The sequence below is a fragment of the Alligator mississippiensis genome, chromosome 6 (assembly GCF_030867095.1).
Source record: "Alligator mississippiensis isolate rAllMis1 chromosome 6, rAllMis1, whole genome shotgun sequence".
NCBI classification, from domain to species: Eukaryota; Metazoa; Chordata; order Crocodylia; family Alligatoridae; genus Alligator; species Alligator mississippiensis.
In genome coordinates this window covers 100332553-100354346 of record NC_081829.1, presented here as the reverse complement: position 1 = coordinate 100354346, position 21794 = coordinate 100332553, and the positions used below count along the sequence as shown (strand labels likewise).

General features: G+C 61.8%; 1 protein-coding gene across 1 annotated transcript in view; it reads left to right on the top strand.

Annotated features, from left to right (window-relative positions):
* ARMH3 (armadillo like helical domain containing 3) overlaps window positions 1–21794 on the top strand; it is an 86551-nt gene that overhangs the window by 60840 nt on the left and 3917 nt on the right. Inside the window, exon 24 of the mRNA XM_059730240.1 lies at window positions 14325–14403. Coding sequence (XP_059586223.1) covers window positions 14325–14403 — 79 coding nt within the window. The remainder of the gene's footprint in view (window positions 1–14324; window positions 14404–21794) is intronic.

The window sequence follows — 21794 nt, the reverse complement described above, 5'->3', positions numbered from 1 at the left end:
TTAAGTACATCTGCTCATTAAGGTAATGAAGTGCCTGCCTCCGTCCTGAACTCAGCGCAGTGCTGATGGATCGTTAGCACGGCTGCAAGAGCTGTGATCCACTCCTGGGCTGCGTCGCAAAGCTGGGAATCAGCTCCCCTTGCCCGGGAGGGGCAGAAAGGGCTGCAAGAAGACTCGCATTGTATTTAAACACGTGTGCCTGCACATGCTAGTTTTCCACCATAGCGCTTTTTCCCAGGCGTTTTCCCCCATGTACAGGCAGATGCTTTTGTTCCAGGAGCAGAAGAGGTATGAGGCTCACGCGGTCCTCGGGTACCAGGCAGCTCAGCAATAGCCAAACCTCTCCGGGGTGGAAGAGGGAGGGGAGCTGGAACGAACTGTTTTTTTTTTTTGCAACATGTGAAACCATCTCCTGGTCTCAGACATCTTTGCATCTAATTTAGACCCCGTCAGACTCAGCAGGAGCTGAATTGAGCTGAATTATAGCAGCTCAGAGCACCCGGGCTTTTCGGGGGAGGCAGCTCCTTTGTGCTCCAGACTGCGACCTTTGTTTGAAACGCGGTGCCGGAGCCCTCGTAGCGGGAAGGGTAATCTCCGGGGTGTGCCCGGGATGGGGACCCCCGACTGCAGTAGCTGTCGTGGGCTGGTCCCGTTCGGCCGAAGGAGGGGTTAACTCTGAAGGCGGCAGCATTTGCAGTGACCCCGTTGTTGGCATTGGGGGCTGGTGTCCCCCCAGGGGGACGGCTGGGGAGCACCGATGGATGGAGCCCCACGGATCGCAGGGTGCCCTCCTGGTACCCAACAGACGGAGGATTTTGGGGGCCTGTGGATGGGCACCAGGGGGGATCCGCAAGGCACCCGCGACTCCTGTCAGCCGACCTTGCTGCAGAGAGCGCACGGTTCAGGCGCTTTGTCTCGTAGCTGCTGTGTGATTAATTAGGCTGTCTCCATGCCCGTTAATTACAGCAACATTTTTCCCCTTGCTAGCTGGATTGTGAAAAGTTTGGGAGCCTGCTTGGCAGCGTGGGGGGGCCGTGAGGCCTCCACGGCCTGGGGGAGGGGGACCGGGGCTTTCTGGCCCGGTGAGTTGGGCTCCAGTCGGAGCAAAGGCAGGAGGCAGTGCTGGCGTTCGCGGCCGGGGTCGGGACCCTCTGACGGGGACAAAGCAGTGGTGCCCCGACCCCGGAGGCGAAACTCCTCCTTCCTGCAGGTTGTGTGTTGTGCAGCACAAGGCAAGGCTTCCTCTGCCAGCCCCGGGGTGGCAACACGATACGCTTCCTTTCGCTGCATCGGGATCGTAGGGCTGCCACGCGCTGGGTCAGACCCCAGGCCCGGCCTGCCCAGTCTCTGCCATGCGGAGACTGCCACGGAGAATAGCCGGGGTCTGACCTGCGTTTTCCCCTGCTCCTCTCTCCCTTGCAGCCTTTAAGGTCCAGGCAGGTCTGATGCAGAGGCCGTGCTCAGGAGCGACCGATGCCCCTTTCCTCCAAGCACGTGTCCGACCCCTTGGGAATCTGGCTGAGCTCTTGTTGCTCCTGGGAGCCACGAGCTCCACCGTTTCATGCCACGCTGGGTGAAACAGAAGGTCCTGGTGTTCATTTTAAGCTGCCGGCCGTTCTTGTCCGGTGAGAGACGGTCAGTAATAAATGCCAAGTGTCTTTCCCTTGACCATTCTGGGGGTGCCTCGAAAGACGACGGGCCGTGCATCTCCGTTGAAGAGCCCCCGCGCCTTTTGGCTCCGCTCTCTCCTCTCTGGTGAATTATTTAACGTTTTCCTGATAAACTCGTGGCGCTGTGCGTTTGCTCGGGGTTTCGAACCCAGCATTAACTTTTCATGGCCCTGCGAGATGAGCCAGTCTGACGTAGACGCTCCCTTTCCCGTTCCCAGGCGAGAGCTTTGCCATATGTCGCCCTGGCGTGCTCGCCTATTAGCATCTGAAAGCCCTCGTGGCCTGGAGGCCGGCCCGCGGGACACCGGAGCCCTGTTGGCAGCGCCAGGTCTGGCGCGGGGCCCACGCTGCGTGACACCTGTTTGCCGTCCCTGTCTGGTGCTCTCGGCTCCCTCGGTGCCGGGGGGCGCACGGGAAGATCTCGGAGGGCGGCTGCTTCGGCCTCTTGTCTCCATCCTTGCAATGGGGTTGCTTGCGTCGTGGACCTGGGCTCGCCTCGGGCTGAGGTTGGCCCCGGTGCGAGGATGCCTCAGGCTGCCCCATCGCCTGGGCCTGACTTCCTGGGGTGCCGAGTACGTGGGAGCTGGGGGCACTCGGCGTTTCGGAAGCAAAGGCGCTTCCTGCCTTGGAAGTGAAAGATAAAATAAGTTACTGTGTGGGGCTGGGAGGTAATTCCACCATCCACGTCCTGCTCCATGTGTCAGGGGTTTAAACCTATCCCAGAGGCGCCGGGTGCTGCAGCCCGGGCTGGGGATGGGGCTGCTGGCACCAACCCCGCCAGGTCCTGGTGGAGGGTCTTGTCCCCGCGCTCAGGCTCAGCCCCGCGCTGCACTGGGGCAGGAAGGGATTTCCCCCCTGCTCTGACTGGGTGCACTGGGGGGGTTTGCGTTCCTCTGCAGCGGGGGCACGGCCTGGGCTCTCTGCAGCGCCCACAACCCCCCGGCAGCAGCAGGACATTGGCGGCCGCGGCTTCCCTGTTTCCTGGGGGCAGGGGTGATGCTTGGGGCTGTGTCGGGGCGACTGTCGTGCGGCTCCGAGGTCGGACACGGGGTTTGTTTGGGCTGGTTTGGACAGGGCTGATCCTGTCTCAGGCCGGGCTGGGCTGGATGTGACCCTGCAGCTCCCTGCCTGCCCCGCGGCGCTGGGATTCCCCCGTCAAGGCCAGGGCTGAACACAGCACAATCCCAGGGACCTGATTTTTCACCATCCTTTAGTATCGCGTCTTGTCTCTGAACCTGCCAGCAAGCAGCGCCCCGTTGACGAGCTCCCTCCGCGCAGCGACGATGTTGGCGAAAGGAAGCCGCCCCTTGGCCTGATGAATGCGGCGGCCGGTGCCGAGCATGCAAAGCTCCTGGCTGAGTAATGCCTGAGCCGCTCCGTTCCCCGGGCGTCTGTCTCGAAGGGAAGAGTCTGTGGCTGTTAGGAAACCGAGGGCACTTAATGAGAAGCGCGAGCACGGGTAGATTAATTGTGAAATGAGTTGTGCTTGCATTTGCTGTCACTTCAATGCGGTATCAGCCTCATTATAAATCGAGTGTGGGATAGAGGCAGCGCCGCGCCGCTCTGTCCATACCTGTGGAAGCTGGAAGCTAGCCAGACGCAGGCTCGGTCTCCTCCAGCTGGCTCTCGCTGCTATTGCCTTTCCTCCTTCTTTCCTTTCCTTTTTGAGGACAGATTTTGATTAATCAAGGCTTCCTCCAGTCTCTCCTGAGCCCACGTTTTAGCAAAGTGAGATCTTTTGCCGTGGCTTGCATGCCCGTTGCGCTGTACCGAGTGTCTGCATGGCCCTAGTGTGGACCGCCGCGCCTTGCTTGTTTTTGCACCGCTCTGCCGCAGAGGATGGTTGTGTTGCTTTGCTGTGCTGGGAGGTGGCTTTGGCATCCGTGGCCTTGGTCCGGGTTGAGCGTGGGAGACGTGGGATGGAAGACACTTGGACCGGCCCCTCTGCCCGCTATCCACGTGGCAGAAATCTGCCACACGGATCCCTTGCAAGTGGCAGAGAGGAAGAGCTGGCAGAAGCCGCGCGTCTCCGGCAAGCACCTTTCACCTCCTATGATTTGGGCAGACTTTGCTCAGCTCCCCCATAAAATAAAGCCAGGCCTCGTGATGGAGCGGAGCAGTCGTGGCTCGCGCCACATCCGTGGAGCCGCCGAGGCCATCCGTGGCCCTGCTGCTGTCTGGTTGCATTTGGAAGGGGGCGGCAGGGCTGGACCCGAGGGCACTTTGGTTTCATTGTCCCGTTCGTCTCCACGAGCCGTGGACAGGCCCCATGCAGAGAAGCGGGGGGAGCTCTCAGCAGAGACCTGCCCTGCCAGGGAGAGGGTGGACTTGGACGGGAGCAGGTGCGACGAGGCAGGGGAGCAGGGTCCAGGCCAGCTGGGCTTGCTCAGCCCGCAGAGCAGAGGCCGAGGGGGTGCAGCTGCTGTCCGAGGATGCTCGGGGTAGCCGGCAGCCGCGCGTTCCCCGCGGGGCCCGGCTCCGGCCGTGCCGTGCGTCAGCGGGGGACGGCGACAGGGTTAATTGTCTCGGGGGTCTAGAGCTCGGCACCGCTCCCTCCTGCCCGTCAGAAGTCACTTCCCTGGGCGACGGGGCCGTAAAATGTCTGCTGTACGATTCAGAGGCCGGGTAACAAATGGCAGCTGGGAATACATCACCGGTGATGGATGGGCGCTGCTTAAAGGGAAATCTCGCCGTTTGACTTAGTGCTTCCACGATTAATTGCGTGCCAGATTAAATTGCTCCATAAAAGCGCACGCCGCTTCATTCGATCTCTCTGCAACGAGACGAGCTAGGCCAAGCCGTTTCTTTGTGCCTTAATTACACTGGCGTTCTTGGCATCCTCCGTTTAATTAGTAGAGATGTTTTAGCACCGCGCACTTTCCCCCTCCCCACCCCAGCCGGGGAAGGGACCTGGCTGCCGTTCATGTGGCCGCGTCTGAGAGCTGTTCTCTGCAAAGGTCCTGGGTTGCTTCATAAAGGTAGAGGAGGGCTGGGAGAGAGCATGTGCCCGGGCACTGCTGCATCTCTGCCCCTGCAAGGTGGCAGCTGGGTGAGCCATGCACAGCTGCGCCGCCCAGCAGCTGGGCCGGGGAGTGATGGACGCCTTTTCCAACCGAACTGACAGATGCACATTGCAGGAGTTTGCACCAAACAGGGCTTTGTCACGGCTCCCCTCCTCCACCCCCACGGCCGGCCTGCGCAGAAGGAGCTGGGGAGCCAGCCTGGAGAAGAGGGTCCCGGCGGTCTCCTCGGCCTGGCTTCTCAGGGCTGGGCAGACCGGGGCGGTGAACACCGGACACCGGGCCCCTGTGTGCAGCCTGACCCTGCTGGGGGTCCAGCTCAAATGGTTCGTAAACCCCCTGGAAGCCACCCTCGATGCCTGAAGCTCCAGCTCCTCCCTTCATTAGAGGAGGGGAGAGCACGAGCATCTCCCTGGACAGCCTGGACCTGATTGCGTGCACAAAAGATCTCGTGAAGCTCGCTGTTTCCATCCCAGCTCGCGCTCCCCCCGCTCAGCAGCGAGAGGGTTGATTGCCACTTAGGATGCGTGATCTTGCAGGATGTGGTATTTAATATGGCCTCATTCCCCCGGCGGAGGAATTTTCTCCTGCCCCACGGCACCGGGCTTCAGGGCGGGAGGAAGGAGTTGTGTGTATCCCTCCCTGGGACCTTCTCCCGGATGGTTTCGTGTTAATAAAGCGCTTGCGTTACCAGCACGCGTTCAGAGCCCAAGCACTTGAGGTTTCCCCCTGCCCATGGCTTCTGGCTGGGGGACGCTCCCGTGCTCCTTCTGCTGAGTGCCGAGCCTGCACATGGATCCGGCCTGGGGCACCAAGCCCTTGGCATCCACGGGCTGGGTCCTTCTGGGCAGCTCTTCCCCAGCCAAACCACAGACTGGGCTCAGGTGCAGGTGCCTGCCGTAAAGGGGACCCCCGTGGTGGGTCACATCTCACTCGAGGTCACTGCCCCGGCTAGGCCTCGGGCTCCTTCCATAAGCACAAAAGGAGCGCTTAGCTGACAAGACAGGGGAGCAAAGCAGTGGGCGCTGGACCCTCAAGCCTTGCTGCCTCGCACAGACCGGCTCTCTGCAATGCTCTTTCCTGGACAGAGACCGGCAGAAGCAGTAGCCAGAGATGTGCCGATGGGTTGGGGGGTTTCTGTGGGCCCAGCGGCATTGCATGTAGTCACCTCCTCCCCGCAGCAAGCCCTGTGTTAGCAGAGGAGGGTGGAGGGCTGCCTTGCCGCAGGCTGTCTCAGGATGGCTCCATCCATTTTTTCCGTCCGTGCCAGAGCCTCTCCATCTGCCCCGAGAGCTGGAAGGGTCTCCCCTATCCGGATGCAGGGATGACCCGGCTACAACTGCCAGGAGCAGCTACATCTCCCCTTGGTCTCCTGCCCGCTCGGCCGAGCAGAGCCATCTGCGCGCCAGCCTCTCCGCCTTCGCTTGGCTGCGGGGACGGGAGGGCGCACGTGGCCCTCGCATTATTCACGGGCGCCCGCTCCCTGGGTCGAGGGCTGCCACGTGCCGGGGCGGGCCCAGCTCTGCTCTGGCCCCCGGAGCCGGGGAAGTGCTGACTTGCAAACAGCTCCGGCTCTGGCCTCTCTGGCAGCCAAGTATTGCAGCCGAAAGGCCGTGCTCAGCGCAGAGCGCGGCTGCGGCGGACCCCTGCGAAGACCCCATCTGCTAAGAGCTCGTATTGATTTGTCTCTCAGTGCCTAAAAGCCCTCACTTCCCCTTGCGCGCGTGCCATAAATAATGCAGACGGACGGGGCGGCGTGTGTGACAGGAGCCGCTTGGCTCCGGGTCAGCTCAGCTCAGCTCATCTCATCAGCTGTAGGGCTTTCAAATGACGGGGCAAGAAGCCCAGGGTCTTCATACCCCCGACCCGCTGCCTTGGCTGTTCCAGGGGTAGGAGAGCTGCGATGGAAAGCCACGATCAACTTTCCAGAGCAAATGCTTTTACTTTAAAAACAAAAAAATTCTGTGCCCAAACGTCCCTGGCAGCTGACTTTAAATCAGCTATGTGCAGTAGGAGCCAGCTACATGCTGGGCAAGACCCCGAGTCCGTCTTGCGCGGTCTCTTGTGTCACATGAAGGCTGGAGCAGGGAGTGATCTGGCTCTTTTCCCCTTGCTCCTCTCCCCCTTGCAGCCTCCAGGACTAGGAGCAAGGGCAAGCTCTGATCCCGCATCCACCCTCCATGTCCGGGACCCCCATCCTTGCGCCCCCTTTTTATCGAGCAGGCTCATGGCACTCTATAGGCACTGGGCATACGTACCAAATGCATCATCTCGCCCACTCGCAGCAAACAGCCGCTTCACCCTAGCAGCACTGCAGAGCCCGTTTCAGCAGGGGCCGTGCTGAATAATTTATCCCCGTGACACGCCAGGGGCACGAGCTAGCCAGAAAGCAATCGTTTGAGTGACCATTGGCTACGGGCACCTGCTCAAACATCCCTAGGCTTTTGTGCTAAAGCAGCAGGGGGTCATTAGAGGGGACCGGCAGGTGGAGTCGCGTCTGGGGGATGGAGAAGTGGAGGGTTTTCCCTTTGTGCTTCTTCTCTTGGACATACCCAGCACATCGGGGTGTTAGGGATGTGGGAGCAGGGAGGCTGCTGCTGCGGGTGTTGGGAGATGTGGTTCGGAGCTGTGTTTTCACAGGTGATATCTGGCTGCTGTCACTGTTGATGGACAGGCTGCCAGAGTGCCTGCTCCGGGAGGCCGATGCTAGCAGCCGTCTTCCAGATTCCCAACGCGATGCAAAAAAGACACAGGTCCACGTTCAGTGGTGAAAGCTCAGGTTTATTTACACTGGTCTGATTGCCAGCCAGCGCAGCTCAGCGCAGCTTGTCCTTGACGGGTCGAGACACCGTACCTTGTTCACGCGCCCCTCGGTCTCTACGAAGGGCAGGTCTCCCGACCCCTGTCTTTATGCTGGCGTGCCCCCATTTTGTACCAGCTTCTCTGTCGAGATGTTCATCTCTGCTTGTGTCGGTCACCAAGTTTACACACTTGTGATCTCTCTCGCGGTAGTTAAGTTCTGGCTTCTTACTGTGGCCCTTGAGCAGAGCTGGAGCTCCTGCAGTAGATGCTCGAGCTGGCCACTTTTTGGGGCCGGTGTTTCCACCCATGATACTTCCCCAGCAGCTCTTGGGGCCATGAGCTGCTCCACTTCCACATCAGGTGGTGGGTTTCAGTGCCATTAGCTCAGAATCACAGACAATGAGGGTTGAAGGGACCTCGGGAAGTCACATCTAGTCCAACCCCTGCTCCAAGCAGGACCAGCCCCAACTGCATCATCCCAGTCAGGGCTTTGTCTACCTGGGTCTTCAAAACCTCCAAGGATGAGACCCCACCACCTCCCTAGGTAACCTGTCCCAGTGCTTCACCACCCTCCTAGTGAGAATTTGTCCTAATATCCAACCTCAGCTTTCCTTGCTGCAGCCTGAGCCCATTGCTGCTTGTTCTGTCAATAGTTAATTGCTCCTTGTTCTTTCAGTAGTTAAGTTCTGGGTTTTTACATGGGTCTTCAAGTTCTTTAGCTGCTGTTTTCAGGCTCTGCAATATAAGCAGGCTCATGTTTGACACATCGGGTGATCTCTGAGCACTATCAGGACCCATCAGTGCAGCAGTTAACACGAAGGAAGTGGCTTTAGCTGAACTGCCCAGAAAGAGCCCAGGCCACGTAAGCAGCTGCTGCCTTGGCTAACGGCTCTTTCGTCTGTTTGTCGGGCTCTGTGTCCTGCCTTAGGAAGTGCTGTCCTGGGCTCCAGGCTGCTGAGCCCAGCATGAAGTCTGGTGCCTCGATGTCTGAGGGGCACAGCCTCTGTGGGCAGGTGCCGGCCTTCGCAGCAGTAGGGGAGGGAAGGGGTTGGTGCCTCAGCTGGGCATAGGTCCTGGTGTTTGCAGCGAGGCAACAAGTAGCTATCCGTAACTCAAGGTCTAGGCGGGCGGAGGCGTCACGTGGGGTTCCCCAGGGGTCTGTCCTGGGTGTGGTGTCGTTTAACACCCTCGCTCACAATTTGGGTGTGGGGATGGAGCGCATGCTCAGCACAGGTGCGGGCAGTATGGAGCTGGGTGGAGTTGCAGACTCTCCAGAGGGCAGGGCTGGGATCCAGAAGGACCTGGAGAGACTGGAGAAGTCCAGAAATCAATCAGATGAGATTGAGCAAGGACAACTGCAGTGTCCTTCGCTTGGGATGGAATAACTGCATGCACTAATCCAGCCCGGGGAAGAGCGGGCTGGGCTGCAGCACTGCAGCAGGACCTGGGGGATGTGGAGCATGAGCTAAACATGGGCCAGCAGCACGCTCGTATTGCCGAATCTGCCAGCAGCCTCCTGGGCTGTGCAAACAGGAGCATCGGTGCAGATCCAGGGCAGGGATCTCCACTCTTCAGCACCAGGGAGGCCTCCCCTGGAGCCCTGTGCCCAGCTCTGGCTCCACACTTCCAGGAGGACATGGACAGGATGGAGAGAGTCCAACGCAGAGCGACCGCAGTGACCAGAGGTCTGGGAGCACAACAGATGAGGCTGGGCTGGAATAGCTGGGGTGACCAAGTCTGGAGGAGAAAAGACCAAGGGGGGGCTTGATCGTGGGCTTCAAGTCCCTGCAGGGTGATGGCAGAGAGGACGGAGACGGGCTTTTCTCTGTGGCCGCAGGGGACAGGACTCGGAGCAACAGTCTCAAGCTGCAGCAGGGGAAACTGAGGCTGGCGATGAGGAGGAACTCCTTGACTGTGGTGGTCCGGCGCTGGAGCAGGCTGTCTGGGGAAGTGGTGGGATCTCCCTCCCTGGATGTTTTCCAGAGCAGGTTGGATGGACTCATCTTGCTGGGGTCCTATGACCCCAGCTGACTTCCTGCCCTTTGGGCGGGGGGCTGGACTCGATCTTCCGAGGTCCCTTCCAGCCCGAATGTCTATGAAATCTATGAAAAATCTATGACTCTAGGCTGGGATGGTTTGGTCAGGGCCAAGCCTGCTGCGAGCAGGGGCTGGACTAGGCATGACCCCATGAGGTCGCTTCAGCCTGATTTTCCTATGATCCTAAATGATTTCACCGTGTCTGTGCACAAGACGGGGCTGCCAGAAACACCTCTGCGCAGCAGGAAACGTGGAAGAGCAATCCTAGCAGTGCCTGCAGGGAAGACGAGCAAGGCTGGGCCCTTCTTGGGGCTCGGCCCATGGGCAGCAGGGTTTGAATTGCAGCTGCTGCCTGCCACACTTCGGTTTCTGGGCCTCAGGTGCCTAAGGTCTCTGCCTCACCGTCAAATTCAAGCTGGGTAGAAACCAGCTATTAAGTTGTTGCACGTTTTCAAGCCCTCACTTTGTAGCTGGTCGGCCCTTTTTGTAGCTGGACGGCCATTTTTATGGCTTGACTATTACTTTGCATGTGTGGCCAGTCTAAAATGTATCGTGCGCTTCCCCAGTTAATCGTATGGTAACTATTTGGCACATGTGGCCGGTCCTACTTTGCACGTGTGGCTGGTCTAAATTTATGGCGAGATGCCCCAGTGAATTGCGTGTTATATGTAACGTGGCAGGGGCCGAAGAGGCTGCCTCTTCCTGTGATTCGTTGTAGGCTGAATCCTCGGCAGCCGGGTGAATGTTAATTTTGCAGGCTCTGTGCAGAGGGCTCTGGGAGGGGGAAGATCAGGTGCAAGGCAGCGCTTGCTGCGTAGGGGCAGAGGGTAACAGGTGCTGGGCAGGAGCAGAGGGGGCCATGGGGGGGATGTTGACTAGATCAGGCATCGCCATGTCCTCCGGCAGCCCCATGCCAGCGAGGGGTGATGCCGAGGAGGGTCTGTGAGCCTGGCACAGCTCAACCCATGCTTCGTCCTGCTTTGGGCATCTCTAGCCACGCACTGGGACCCTGCAGCCCCCGGCATTAGCTCCTTAAATAGAGCAGATACTGGACCTCTTCCCTGCGAACACGGAGCCGAGGCCTCTCAGGACTGCAGATCCGGGCAGGCTCGGGTCCATCACGAGCTGGGTGCCCTCGCAAGTGCCTTGCAGCTGGCGTTAGCTGGGGAGGAGAACGGAGCTGCCATGAAGCCCTCGTGACACACCGGGGATGTCCAGCCGGCACCGCGGGGCTTCACCCAGGAGCTGGTTGAGGAACCCGTGCCACAAAGCCCTCGTTACTCAGAAAACGAAGCTCCGTGAAACTGCTGTCAAGCCGCCCCACGTGTCGGGCCGTTTCACTCCGTAGCACGACCAAGCCAGGTTGCGGCTGCCTGCCGCGGCCAGGAGGAGACACTTGGCCTTCCCTTTTCTCTCTCTCCTGTGCCAAATCTGTGTTTCTCTTCACAGACAAAAACCCAAAGCCCGCGGGGAACCAAGTGGTCCCGGTTTTGCAGAAGCACCGTTTTGATCCATCCAGGATCAGACGGAACGGACGGTCGCGGAGAACTTTGCGTTTCCCGGGGGTTCGCGTTAAGCTCCCGGCACAGGCAGGGCTCGAAATCCCCCGGGGAATTGGATTTCCTCCTGCCGCCCGGTGTTAATTTTAAACCCCTCCCGTGTGTCACATCCCAAGATGGGGGGGATGCTATTTTTAGCTCGAGGATGGATCTTGCCCTTCAGGAAGCCTTCAGTTCATTTTTTTAATTTTTTTTTCCAAGAGCTTTATGTCATTTTTTTCCCCTTGCAGCATCGCGCGGCTCTTGCCAAGCCTTGGCTTGTTCAGACAGATAAGTGTCACTGCTCATTACCGTCAAATGCCACGGCCCTTAGCATGTGTGGCTCAGCTGGCACCCATGAGCCACTAAGAACGGCAATTAATCCCGGTGATATCGAGAGGGCCCCGGAGTGTCTGACCCAGTGTTTTCAGTACGGTAATAATACAGTTCTGGTGGTTTAACATCCTTTGTGGAGAGGAGGGGAGGGGGAGCTGGGCTGGGAGCAGTGGCAGCGAAGGCGGCGTGTGTCTGTCCCCGAGCACTGGAGAAAGGGTGGAAGATCCTTCCTTAGTCTGTGGAAGACGTGGATGCAGGGGAATGAGGCTGGGATGGGGGAGCCGGCTGTGTCTGGGATTCCCCTGCCCTGGCTTTACCACCTGTCTTTTCCAAGCGTGACTGCGCGGTGTGACAGGGAACGCCGGCTGGGAGACCAGAGCCAGGGCCTGACTGCGGCCGAACGGCCGGGGGGACCGGGCCTGCACGTGTAACCTCTTGGCAGCCCTTGAACGGAGGGAGCTAGGGGCACGCATGGTTGGAAACCCCACAGCATTTCTTGCAAAGAGCGGGTAGTCGCTACTGGATGCTTTTGACATTAGAGGGACCCGCAGGTGCCTGAGTGTGCAAGCACACGTGTGTGCTTGAGACTCCTTGCTAACATCCTTGCGTCCTTTTCTCTTCCCGATGTGGACACACTGGAGAGAGTCCAGCGGAGGGCAATGAAAATGGTTGTGGGCTGGGGGACAGGACTGGTGAGGAGAGGCTGAGGGAACTGGGCTGATTGAGTCTGCAGAAGAGAAGACCGAGGGGGATTGAATAGCAGCCTTCACCTCCCTGCAGGGGGGCTGCAAAGAGGATGGCGCTGGGCTGGTCTCGGTGGGGGCAGATGGCAGGACAAGGAGCAATGGGCTCAGGCTGCAGCCAGGGAAGTTGAGGTTGGATATTAGGAAAGCATTTCTCCCTAGCAGGGTGGTGAAGCACTGGAACAGGTTACCCAGAGAGGTGGTGGAGTCTGCATCCGTGGAGGTTTTGAAGCCCCAGCTACACAAAGCCTTGTCTGGGATGATGGAGTTGGGGCTGGTCCTGCTTGGAGCAGGGGGCTGGACTAGATGTGACCCCCTGAGGGCCTTTCTAGCCCTCATGTCCTCCCAGGCATTCAGGCCAGGAGCGTCTCCTGGGAGAGGGTGGCTTGGCGAGAGGCCCGTGCGTGGGCAGGAGTAGCTCTGACACCCCACGGAGATGCACCGGCACGGGGGAGCCTGCAGACCCTCCTGCACGCACCAGCCAGTTCACGGCCGGGCTCGCCCTGGCCAGGAAGATGCAGCTAAGTCCCCTCGAAATGCCAGGAGGCTTCGCTCGCCATGCGGTGGCTTAATTAGCCAGACAGCCTCTGCGATTGCCGTTCCCGGGGAGCTCCAAAAGACTCCACTGGGACAGAGCATAAATTCCTTCTCGGCGCGTAGAGGCCGCTGCGTGCAGCCCATCTGGCGCTCGGCAGCCAACGCCGCCTCCAGCCAGGCAGGCGCTCTGTTGTTCTTAAAGGTAACCGTCTTACCATCAAATGACTAATTAAGCTACTAATGGGCATAACGAATAATTAAAACATCGCGGCTCGCGAGCCCGTTCACGCTTCTGCTCCACTCGGCGTCTCGGAGGCTTGGAACGGGGCCGGCGACGGTGGCTGGCGGCTGACTCAGCGGCGGCGGTCGCAGCGTGTTGAGATGGGCCCGGAGTTATATCCAGGGCAGCTCTGAGTTGTACGCGGGGGCCCCGGCTGCATTGGCCCCTTGGGCAGGGGTTTCGGGGACCGCGTGTGGAGGGAGAAGGGAGGTGGCAGCCGGGCTGGGCCCACGCAGGAGCATCGCAGTCGATTAGCCTCGGCCGACCGTGTCCTCAAGGCCTTGAGCACGGCAGGCCACGACCGTGTCCTTCTGGCGTGGCCCCGGGCCGGGGGCTGCCACGTGCTACCTCGAGCCCAGCCAGGAGCCGAGCGGCTGGAAGCTTGCTCGCGGGCGTCCCCGAGGGGGGGACGGGGACGTAAGCAGACGCCTCTCGTTGCACCGGAGTGGGAAGGAGCAGACGCTGCGCACCTGCCTCCCAGCTCGGCGCTGCTCTTCCAAGGGCCCCCAACGCTGGCTCCTCGCCTCTCCTGGGGCCCGAGGAAAGCACCAGGCAAGGAGGGGGCGAGCGCGGGGGAGAGAGCCGGAGCGTTGTCATGCCAATGAGGAGAGAAAGCCCTGGCTGCCTTCCTGTGCGGTGTGCTGGTGGGAGCAGCCCCCGGACTCTCTCCCTCCGCAGCCCCCCGCCCGAGCAGGGGGCATCACCCCGGGGACCTGCTGCTTCCTTGTCTGCGCTCGGGGGCAAGGCATCCGGCACAGCTCGGTGGTGCTGAGACCCCCAGCGCGGGGCCGGGCCGTGGGGAGGGGAAGTGAGTGAGGCCAGTCAGCTGGGCGCCAGCCGGGCACCGGGGGTCCCTGTTCACAACCCCTCTGCCGTGGCTGCCCAGGGCGCTGGCCAGGCCCCGGTGTCCCCCAGCCATGCTGTGGGGCAGTGGCGCTCCCCGAGGGGCTGTGCAGCAGCGGATAGGACTCTGATGCCGTGCATCCATCTGTCCGGTGCTGGGTCACCAGGGAGTCCGTACGGGGGTCCTCACTCGAGCTGGGACCTCAGCTCCCTCTTCACTGGTTCAGGGTTGTATTCTGAGCAGGGCACAAGCCTGGGGGGGCTGTGGGGTGGGCGTGCGAATTGCTGTCACATGGCCCAGCCCACGGGGATCCCCTTGCCCCAGAGCTGAGTGCGCTTTGCGCCCGGTGCGGGCATGGGACAGAGGCACCGCAGGCCTCGCCGCACAGAGGTTGCAGGGAGCACCGGGGATGGGGTGGCTAGAGGGACGGGCGTTTTGGAGACCCCCTGTCAGTGCCTGGGCCAGGACCGGGGCAAGGAAGCGGGGAGCCTGCTCACGCTGCCCCTCTCCCTTTCAGAGCCATCATCAACCACTTCAACCCCAAAATCGAGTCCTACGCCGCTGTGAACCACATCTCGCAGCTGTCCGAGGAGCAGGTAAGCCCTGCGTGCCGCCCGGGACCCCTGAGCGCCGTGCAGGTGACAGTCTTCTTCCAGTCTCCCCACCCTTGCCTGTCGTAGGCTGGCGAGAGGACGTCAGCTCCAAGGGGGGCTTCCCGCCGCTTGGTGAGGGGCTGCATCAAGAGTCTGAGCACCGTGGGGCGGGCAGGGAGCTGCAGGGTCACATCCAGTCCCAGCCTGAGGCAGGATCAGCCCCATCCAAACCAGCCCAGACAAACCTCGGAGCCACGCAATACAGTTGCCCCTGACGCAGCCCCGGGCATCGTCCCCGCCGCCGGGATGCAGGGGGGCCGTGGCTGCCAACATCCTGCTGCTGCCGGGGGTTCATAGGCACTGCAGAGAGCCCAGGCCCAGGCTGGGCCCCCGCTGCAGAGGAAGGACACCCCCCCCCCCCCCCCCCAGTCCACACCAGTCTGACCAGGGGGGCAATCCCTTCCTGCCCCAGTGCAGCCTGAGCACGGGGGCAAGACCCTCCCGCCAGGACCCTGTGGGGTTGGTGCCAGCAGGAGCATTGGCACAGCCCAGCCCCATCCCCAGTGCCTCTTGGGGAGGCTGAAACCCCCCTGACACGTGGAGCAGAAAGCGGGGATGTAGATGATGCAAAGAGACTCAGTATTTTTTGGCTGGAGCATGGGCAGCCCTTGGCGAAGATTTTTTCTAGGGTCGCTGGGTGCACCAGGCCCTGCGTGGCTCTTTAATGGCTTCTGAGATGAGCTGGTCCCATCGTGGCAGCTGCCTTGGGCGGGGGTTTCCCTGTGGCTTGGCCTGAGTCTCTCCCCTTCCTGCCGGCAGCTCGGCCCCGTGACCCAGAGGGGCGAGGGCTCCCCTTTCCATGGGGCAAAAGTGCATGTGGGCCTTCGGCAGAGCCATGGGCAGGCGGCGGAGCCCTGATCCCGCTAAATTGTGCGGTAGACCATTCGCACGCCCACCCCACAGCCCCCCAGGCTTGTGCCCTGCTCCAGATACGGCCCTGAACCAGTGCAGAAGGAGCTGACGTCCTTGCTCCTTCCGTACCCCTCTCACTCCTGGGAGGCGACAGGATAATGCCCTTTCTGGGGCTCCCCGCACCCTCCCCTCCATGGGGAGTTTGATGCTGTCCTGTGCTGGAAACCCCCCCCCCCCCAGAGGCTGTATTACTCCAAAAGGAGGAGCCTTAGGGAACGGGGTTACTGGGGTGGGGGCTGTCGGCCTGGGAGTGGAGAGGTGCTCGGGGCTGTCAGCTACTAGCCCCCAACAGCTCAGGGAGGTCATGCCAGAGGCTTCCTTCCCCATGTGCTGGGCTTGAAATACTGCCTGCCACGGCGGGCAGGCGCGGGAAGCAGTCCCGTGCGAGGACCTGGCGGGGGGAGATGATTAGGCAGCACAGAGGAGGGCTGATTTCTTTTGAGCCCCCTGAAGCAGTGGAAGCAGCAAAGAAAGCCCTTCCCAGGCCGTCAGCATGGTGCAGGGCTGGGTGCACGCAGCGGGGACCCTGCCTGGAGATTTAGTGCCCCTGTGGGCAGCGAGGTGCCTGCCCGTGATGGGGAGCAGTGCATCGCGACGGGGCCCTTCGTTCTCGTGCGCCCGGTGCTTGGGTGTCGTCCCCGCCAAGCCAAAGCTTCTGCCTCCTTTTTTCTGCCTTTCTCCTTCTCCCCATCCCCCCTCTCCCCTCTCTCTGCTCCTGCTATTTCTATTTCTAGAGCAGCTCCAAATCCCGACCCCCTTCCCGCTCCTGCCGGCTCAGACGCTCGGCAGCAGAGCAGTCGATGCTGACATTTCAAGTGTGAGCATTGCACAGCAGAGTCCACGCAGAGACACGCGCATGGGCACACGCGGGGTGCACCAGACCCGTTCCCCCCAGGGTATGGTCACCAGGCACGCGCTCGCTCCGGCTGGGCGAGGTTGGTCCTCACAGCCACGAGGGTAGGAGACACGGTGCTTGTGTGTGTGCCTGGCCGTGCTCTCCGCGGCACGGTATCACAGTCCTTCCCGAGCTGCCGAGAGGACGTGAGCGCTGTGCTGCCGTGCTTGGACCTGGAGCGGTCCGTCCAGGGCACTGGACTCTGCTCTGCTTGGAGACTTCTTCCAGGGCCTAGGTATTAGATCCTCTCTCTCGCTCCCCAGCTTAATGTACTGGAGGAGGTGGATTTAATCACTGAGGCAGTGGGAGAGATGCCAGGGATGCTGTGGGCTCTCCATCACTGGAGGGTTCAAGGAGAGGGTGGACGGGCACTGGTGGGGGATGCTCTAGGTGCAGCGATGCCCATGCTGTGCCATGGGGTGTCCCAGGCTTCTGGGCTGTGCTGGTTGCCTCCTTCTCCCCTTTCTGCTCCATGTGTTGGGGGGTTTTAATACTCCCACAGAGGCACTGGTGCTGCAGCTTGGGCTGGGCTGTGCCAATGCTCCTGCTGGCACCAACCCCGCAGGGTCCTGGCTGGAGGATCTTGCCCCTGCGCTCAGGCTTAGATCAGCACTGCACTGGGCAGGAAGGGATTTCCCCCCTGCTCAGACTGGTTTGGACTGGCGGGGGTTTCCTTCCTCTGCAGCGGGGGCACGGCCTGGGCCTGGGGTCTCTGCAGCGTCCCTGACCCCCCACCCCCAGCAGCAGCAGGACGTTGGCGGTTGCAGCGCCCCTGTATCCTGGGGGTGGGTGGGGCGATGCCTGGGGCTGTGTCGGGGTGACTGTCGCATGGCTCCGAGGTCGGACCCAGGGTTTGTCTGGGCTGGTTTGGACGGGGCTGATCCTGCCTCAGGACTGGATGTGACCCCGCAGCTCCCTGCCACCCCCGTGGCTCTGGGATTTCTCAGGTTCTCTAGATCCTGCTCGGGCTCCTTCCCTCCAGATCCCCATCAGGACTTTACAGCCTCATTAATTGCTAATGGCCATTCCCGGAGCCTTCTGCTCTTGGCGGCTAAGTGCTTTCTCCTCTTTCCTTTCCAAGCTTTTGCACTCTCGTTGGGTTGTGCCTGGGGGATTTGTTGGCGGGTGCGGGGCCGTCTAAAGTGCCGACAGACTGTTAATGAGCCAGCAGCTGCCGCTGCACAGTTGCCGATCCTAAAGACCTCGGGAGGGCCCTGGCAGGATCCCTGTCCCTTGGCCATGGCAAGGTCTCCCAGAGGCACCCACAGAGGTGGGCTCGTGGCAGCCGGGCCATGCCAACTCTAGCCCCTTGGCTCGTGACGCTTACCAGTTGAGGTCTTTAAGATGCCACCAAGGTTCGGTGAGAGTTACGCCCCACTCCATGCCACAGTGCGAGCGAGCGCCTCTCCAGCACCGGCGCATCGGGATGGGGCTCTGATTTCGGGGTGGGGAGGCTGGGAGCTGTGCGGCTCCTCCAGGGCAGGGCAGAAATGCAGCAGCAGGCAGCGCGGGGCCCGCAGGGAGCCCGGCCAGAGCGTCCGTCCGCCCGGGCAGGGACTTGAAGCGCTTGCTTGACATCTGGCTGCTGAGACGGAGCTGGAGTGGAGCGAGCAGGGCTCCCCGCGGGCAACGGGCTGCTGGGCTGGGAGGAGAGGAGCAGGGAGGGCTGATGCGTCCAGCCGGCGGGGAGGGAGCTGGCAGCAGAGCCATGGTGAGCCCAGGCCAATTCCCTTCCTGTGGCCACGCTTGGGTCCCTTGATGCCTGTGCAAAGGCCCAGAGGTGCAGGCGGCCCCAGCCGGCTGCATGCTCTGGTGCTTGGAGCCCCCTACCAACCCCTCCTGGCTCTCGCATGACCCACGTGCTCACGTTGGCGACACGTCACTGCAGGACGGGGGGAAATGCCTCTGCCAGCCCCTCCGTAAGGGTGGCTGGCACCCAGCTGGTTTCCAGGGACCCGCCGTTTGCAGGTGGGGGTTAGAGGACGTGGTGGCTTCTGCCACGCTGGAGTCCTGTCTGCACTACAGCTTCCCTTGGCTGCCCAAAGGGCAGATCAGGACCCTTGCTGAGGCACCCCCTTCCCTCCCCATCCCTTGAGGAGCTGCCCGTAGCTCCCGGGAGACTGGGGGTGATGCCAGCAGTGCCCAGAGCACGGGGTGAGGACAGAAGGGGCAGAGCATCGGTTTCCAGGCTGGTTCCCACCGCAGCTGCAGCGCAGCCTTGGGCACGCACGGGGCTACCCAGAGACTTCGGCCGCGGGGAGCGACTCGGTCCCCGTGGCTCCCGTGGCGGCTGTGGCTGGGCCCAGCGGTGCTGGAGCTTTGGATTCCCAGCCTTGTGAGACATCGGCTGCAGCGTCCGAATGAGCTCGTCTTGGCCTTTCGTGTCCACGTTGCCACCCATGGCAGACGGGTCTGCGAGGCTAGCCTTGCCCACCACCGTGTGCTGAATTGTGTGTGTCTTGGCGGTGCCAGACAGTTCGCCAGCGGGGCTGGGCATCACGGGGAATCTCACTGGGGTCTCTAAGTGCGTGGCAGCTCAGCAACCCGCCGCAGTGCTTTCAGCATCATTAGCAGCTCGGTATCGCGGCCAGGGAAATGGAGCAGACACAGCAGCTGCTCTGCTCCCTGCCCCTCCACTGCTCGCTGCCCGAGCTCGGCGCCAGGGGCCTGTAGTCTGCAGCCAGGCGCCCAGCTCACCCACGCACACAAGCCTGGCCCAAGGGGGCTGGCAGCCTGCAGGACAGGGCTTGCAAAGCGTGGAGGCCTGAATGCCGTCAGTGGAGGAGAGCGCCTCCCAGGATTTGTCCAATCTCATTGTGAATCTGGGTGCAATTTCAGCCCGATGCATAAAGAGATCGGACACGTGCTTGGAGGGAAGGGGCATTGGTTGCTGTTGAGCAGGGAGCGCGGGGCACGGCCTCTGCAGCAGACCTGCCTGGAGGTTAAAGGCTGCAAGGGTGAGAGGAGCAGGGGGAAAACCCTGCTCAGACCCAGTCATTCCTTCCAGCCGCTGTGACACCAGAGACTGGGCAAGATGGACCCGGGTCTGATGCAGGAAATGGGGAAGGCATCTTCTCTTCTTGTGATGCCTGGGCTTGAAACACAGCGAGGACTTGGTGCACACGTGTGTAGCGTGCTGGAAAGCGTCTGCTGAAGGGGATGGGGAAGAGCAGGCGGACCCCGAGCTCTGGGTGAAGAAGCAGGCGTCAGGAAGGGGCGCTGGGGTCTTACGTGCTCAGTGCATTCCCTCCTAGCCGTGTGTTGCAGCTCACGCAGCCGTGGTCCCCACGCGAGCCCTCGATGCCAGCCTGTGCGCAGCTTTGCCCCCGCAGCCTGGATAGGCCGCCAGGGCCTGCTGCTGGTGTCGGCGAGGCCTGGGTTATCTCCATGCGTAGCAGGTGGCTGGAACGCCCTTGGGGGCTCGGTCTGACCACCGGTGGCTGCGGCGTGCCCCCAGCTGGACCCGTCCTCTTCAGCACGGCCAGTTGTGTCTCTCTTCGAGGGACAAGCGTTGACCCTAATCCTTCTGCCGGCTGCATCCCATCCCAGCGCAGGCTCTTTGCAGGCTCTGACGCCTGGGTCGGAGAGGCCGGAGGGACCCAGCTGCAGCTGAGCTGCTGGGAGCTCTCTGACAGGGTTAACGACGCGCTCCTTGTTTCCCGAGGTGCAGTGCCGTTCAGAAAAAGAACCCCGTTAAGACCAAAATAGGCGTGCAAAGAGCTAGGAGTTGACGCGCTGCAAACGAAGGGCCTTAAGATCCAGAGAAAAGCAGCTGAGTTGTAATCCCCGAGCTGAAGCCTGGGAGTCCTTTCAGCAAGCGGCGTCGGCCTGTCCTCTCCCCCCTCAGCCAGGCAGGAAGCAGAGACCCAGCACCTGCACCGGGACCCAGGACCATAGCACGACCCAGACGGAAAAATACCCCTGTTGGCAAGCCAGTGGCAAGGAGCTGCATGGGCACTGCCCCAATAGCTCTCTGATGTCGAGGCTTCCTTGGAAGGGGCAAGTTTCCTGCCTGGATATGCGGACGTATGCAAAAGAGCCCCTGGGAGATGTGGCGCCTGCCCCTTCGGCGATGGCCGTGCACGTTGCCTTCCCTTGCACCAGACGGCTCTGATGGGCATCAGCCTTCCTGCCAGAGGGGTTCGCAGGGCACCAAGGAAATGCAGCCCCCTGTTCTCAGCAAGTGGAGGATGGGGCCATGAGGGCTTTATCGCTCCCCTGCCACCCCCTTCAGCAGCTGGAAGTGGCTGGGATCGCTGCCAGCTCGGCCCAGGGGGCTCCGGGGTGAGCAGTGCTGCCCATCCGCCCCTTAGAGATCATCACCCTGCGCGCAGTGACGTCCCTGTGGCCCCCGAGCACGGAGCTGGCCGGCGGTCCCTGTCCCCTGGAAGCAGTGCCAGAGAGGAGTCACCTTCCCCGGCTCCCGGAGCCCCAGGCGTGCTGCCAGCAGAGCCATTTCATCTGCTCCCTCAGCAGTAATCCCTCCTTGGTCCATCCATCCTTGCGTCCGCCCGGGACCGCTCAAGGAGAGCAGCGCGGCAGGGCCCAGCGGGCCGGGGCTTCCCCTCCGGCATCAGCCCTGAGGATGGCAGCCCGGGCATACGGCACTCAGCCTGGCCCCCCAGCGCCGTCTTGTGCTCCCAGCTTTGCCACAAGGTAAAGGAGCTTTTCCTCCTCTTCCTCTCCAGCTGGGCTTCTGGGCCGGCTCCAAGTGCTCTTAGTCCACGAGCTGCTTGACGGGGCCCTGAAGCCTCCCTGGCCCGGAGCTTGGAAAGACGCTGTGTGACTCACCCCGACGGGGAGAGAGAGTCGCGTGTATTCAAATGCACGCCGCTCAGCGATTGCCATGTCGATGTGGCGTGGTACCGTAGGGGCATCGCCAGCCCAAACCAGGCTGTCGGGCCCCCCCCACCCGTAGCGCCTTGGTGCTTCCTTCCCCTTCCGGTCGCGGGCAAAACCCCAGGGCGGGCTCGGCGCGTTCTCTCCTAGCAGGGCAGGCCCGTCCATCGCGGCCCATTCGCTTGCCCAGGGCCTGGGGCAGCCGAGCGGGATGCTGCCCCGGGTGCCAGGACCATCGCCGCTGGCCCCAGGAAGGGTGTCTGCTGTGAGCCAGGGCCTGAAGACGCCGCGTGGGAGGACGGCGTGGTTTCTCCCAGACCTCGCTCCGGTTCTGCAGCTGGGAGCCCACCGCCGCCACGTGCCCTCCGTCAAGGGGAGCGCTCTCCTCGCTGCCCGAGGCCGGGGACACCTCCGACAGCCGCTGGGAGAGCTCGTCTTTCCCCTTGGGGACTCCTCATGGGCAGCATGGATGAGATCCACGTCTTGCAGCGCCGATCCCTCTCTCCTGGCCGCCGTCCAGCCCTCAGGACCTTTAGCAGCCAAGGTCCCCCCAGGACCCAGTGTCTCCACAGTGCTGCCCCTGCAGCCATCCCACGTCCCCGCCACAGACCCCGTGTTGGGACGTTCCCCGGCCTTGCTCCCTCGATGCCGTCAGGAAATCCACACCAGCCGTCACCTCTGCCGCCCA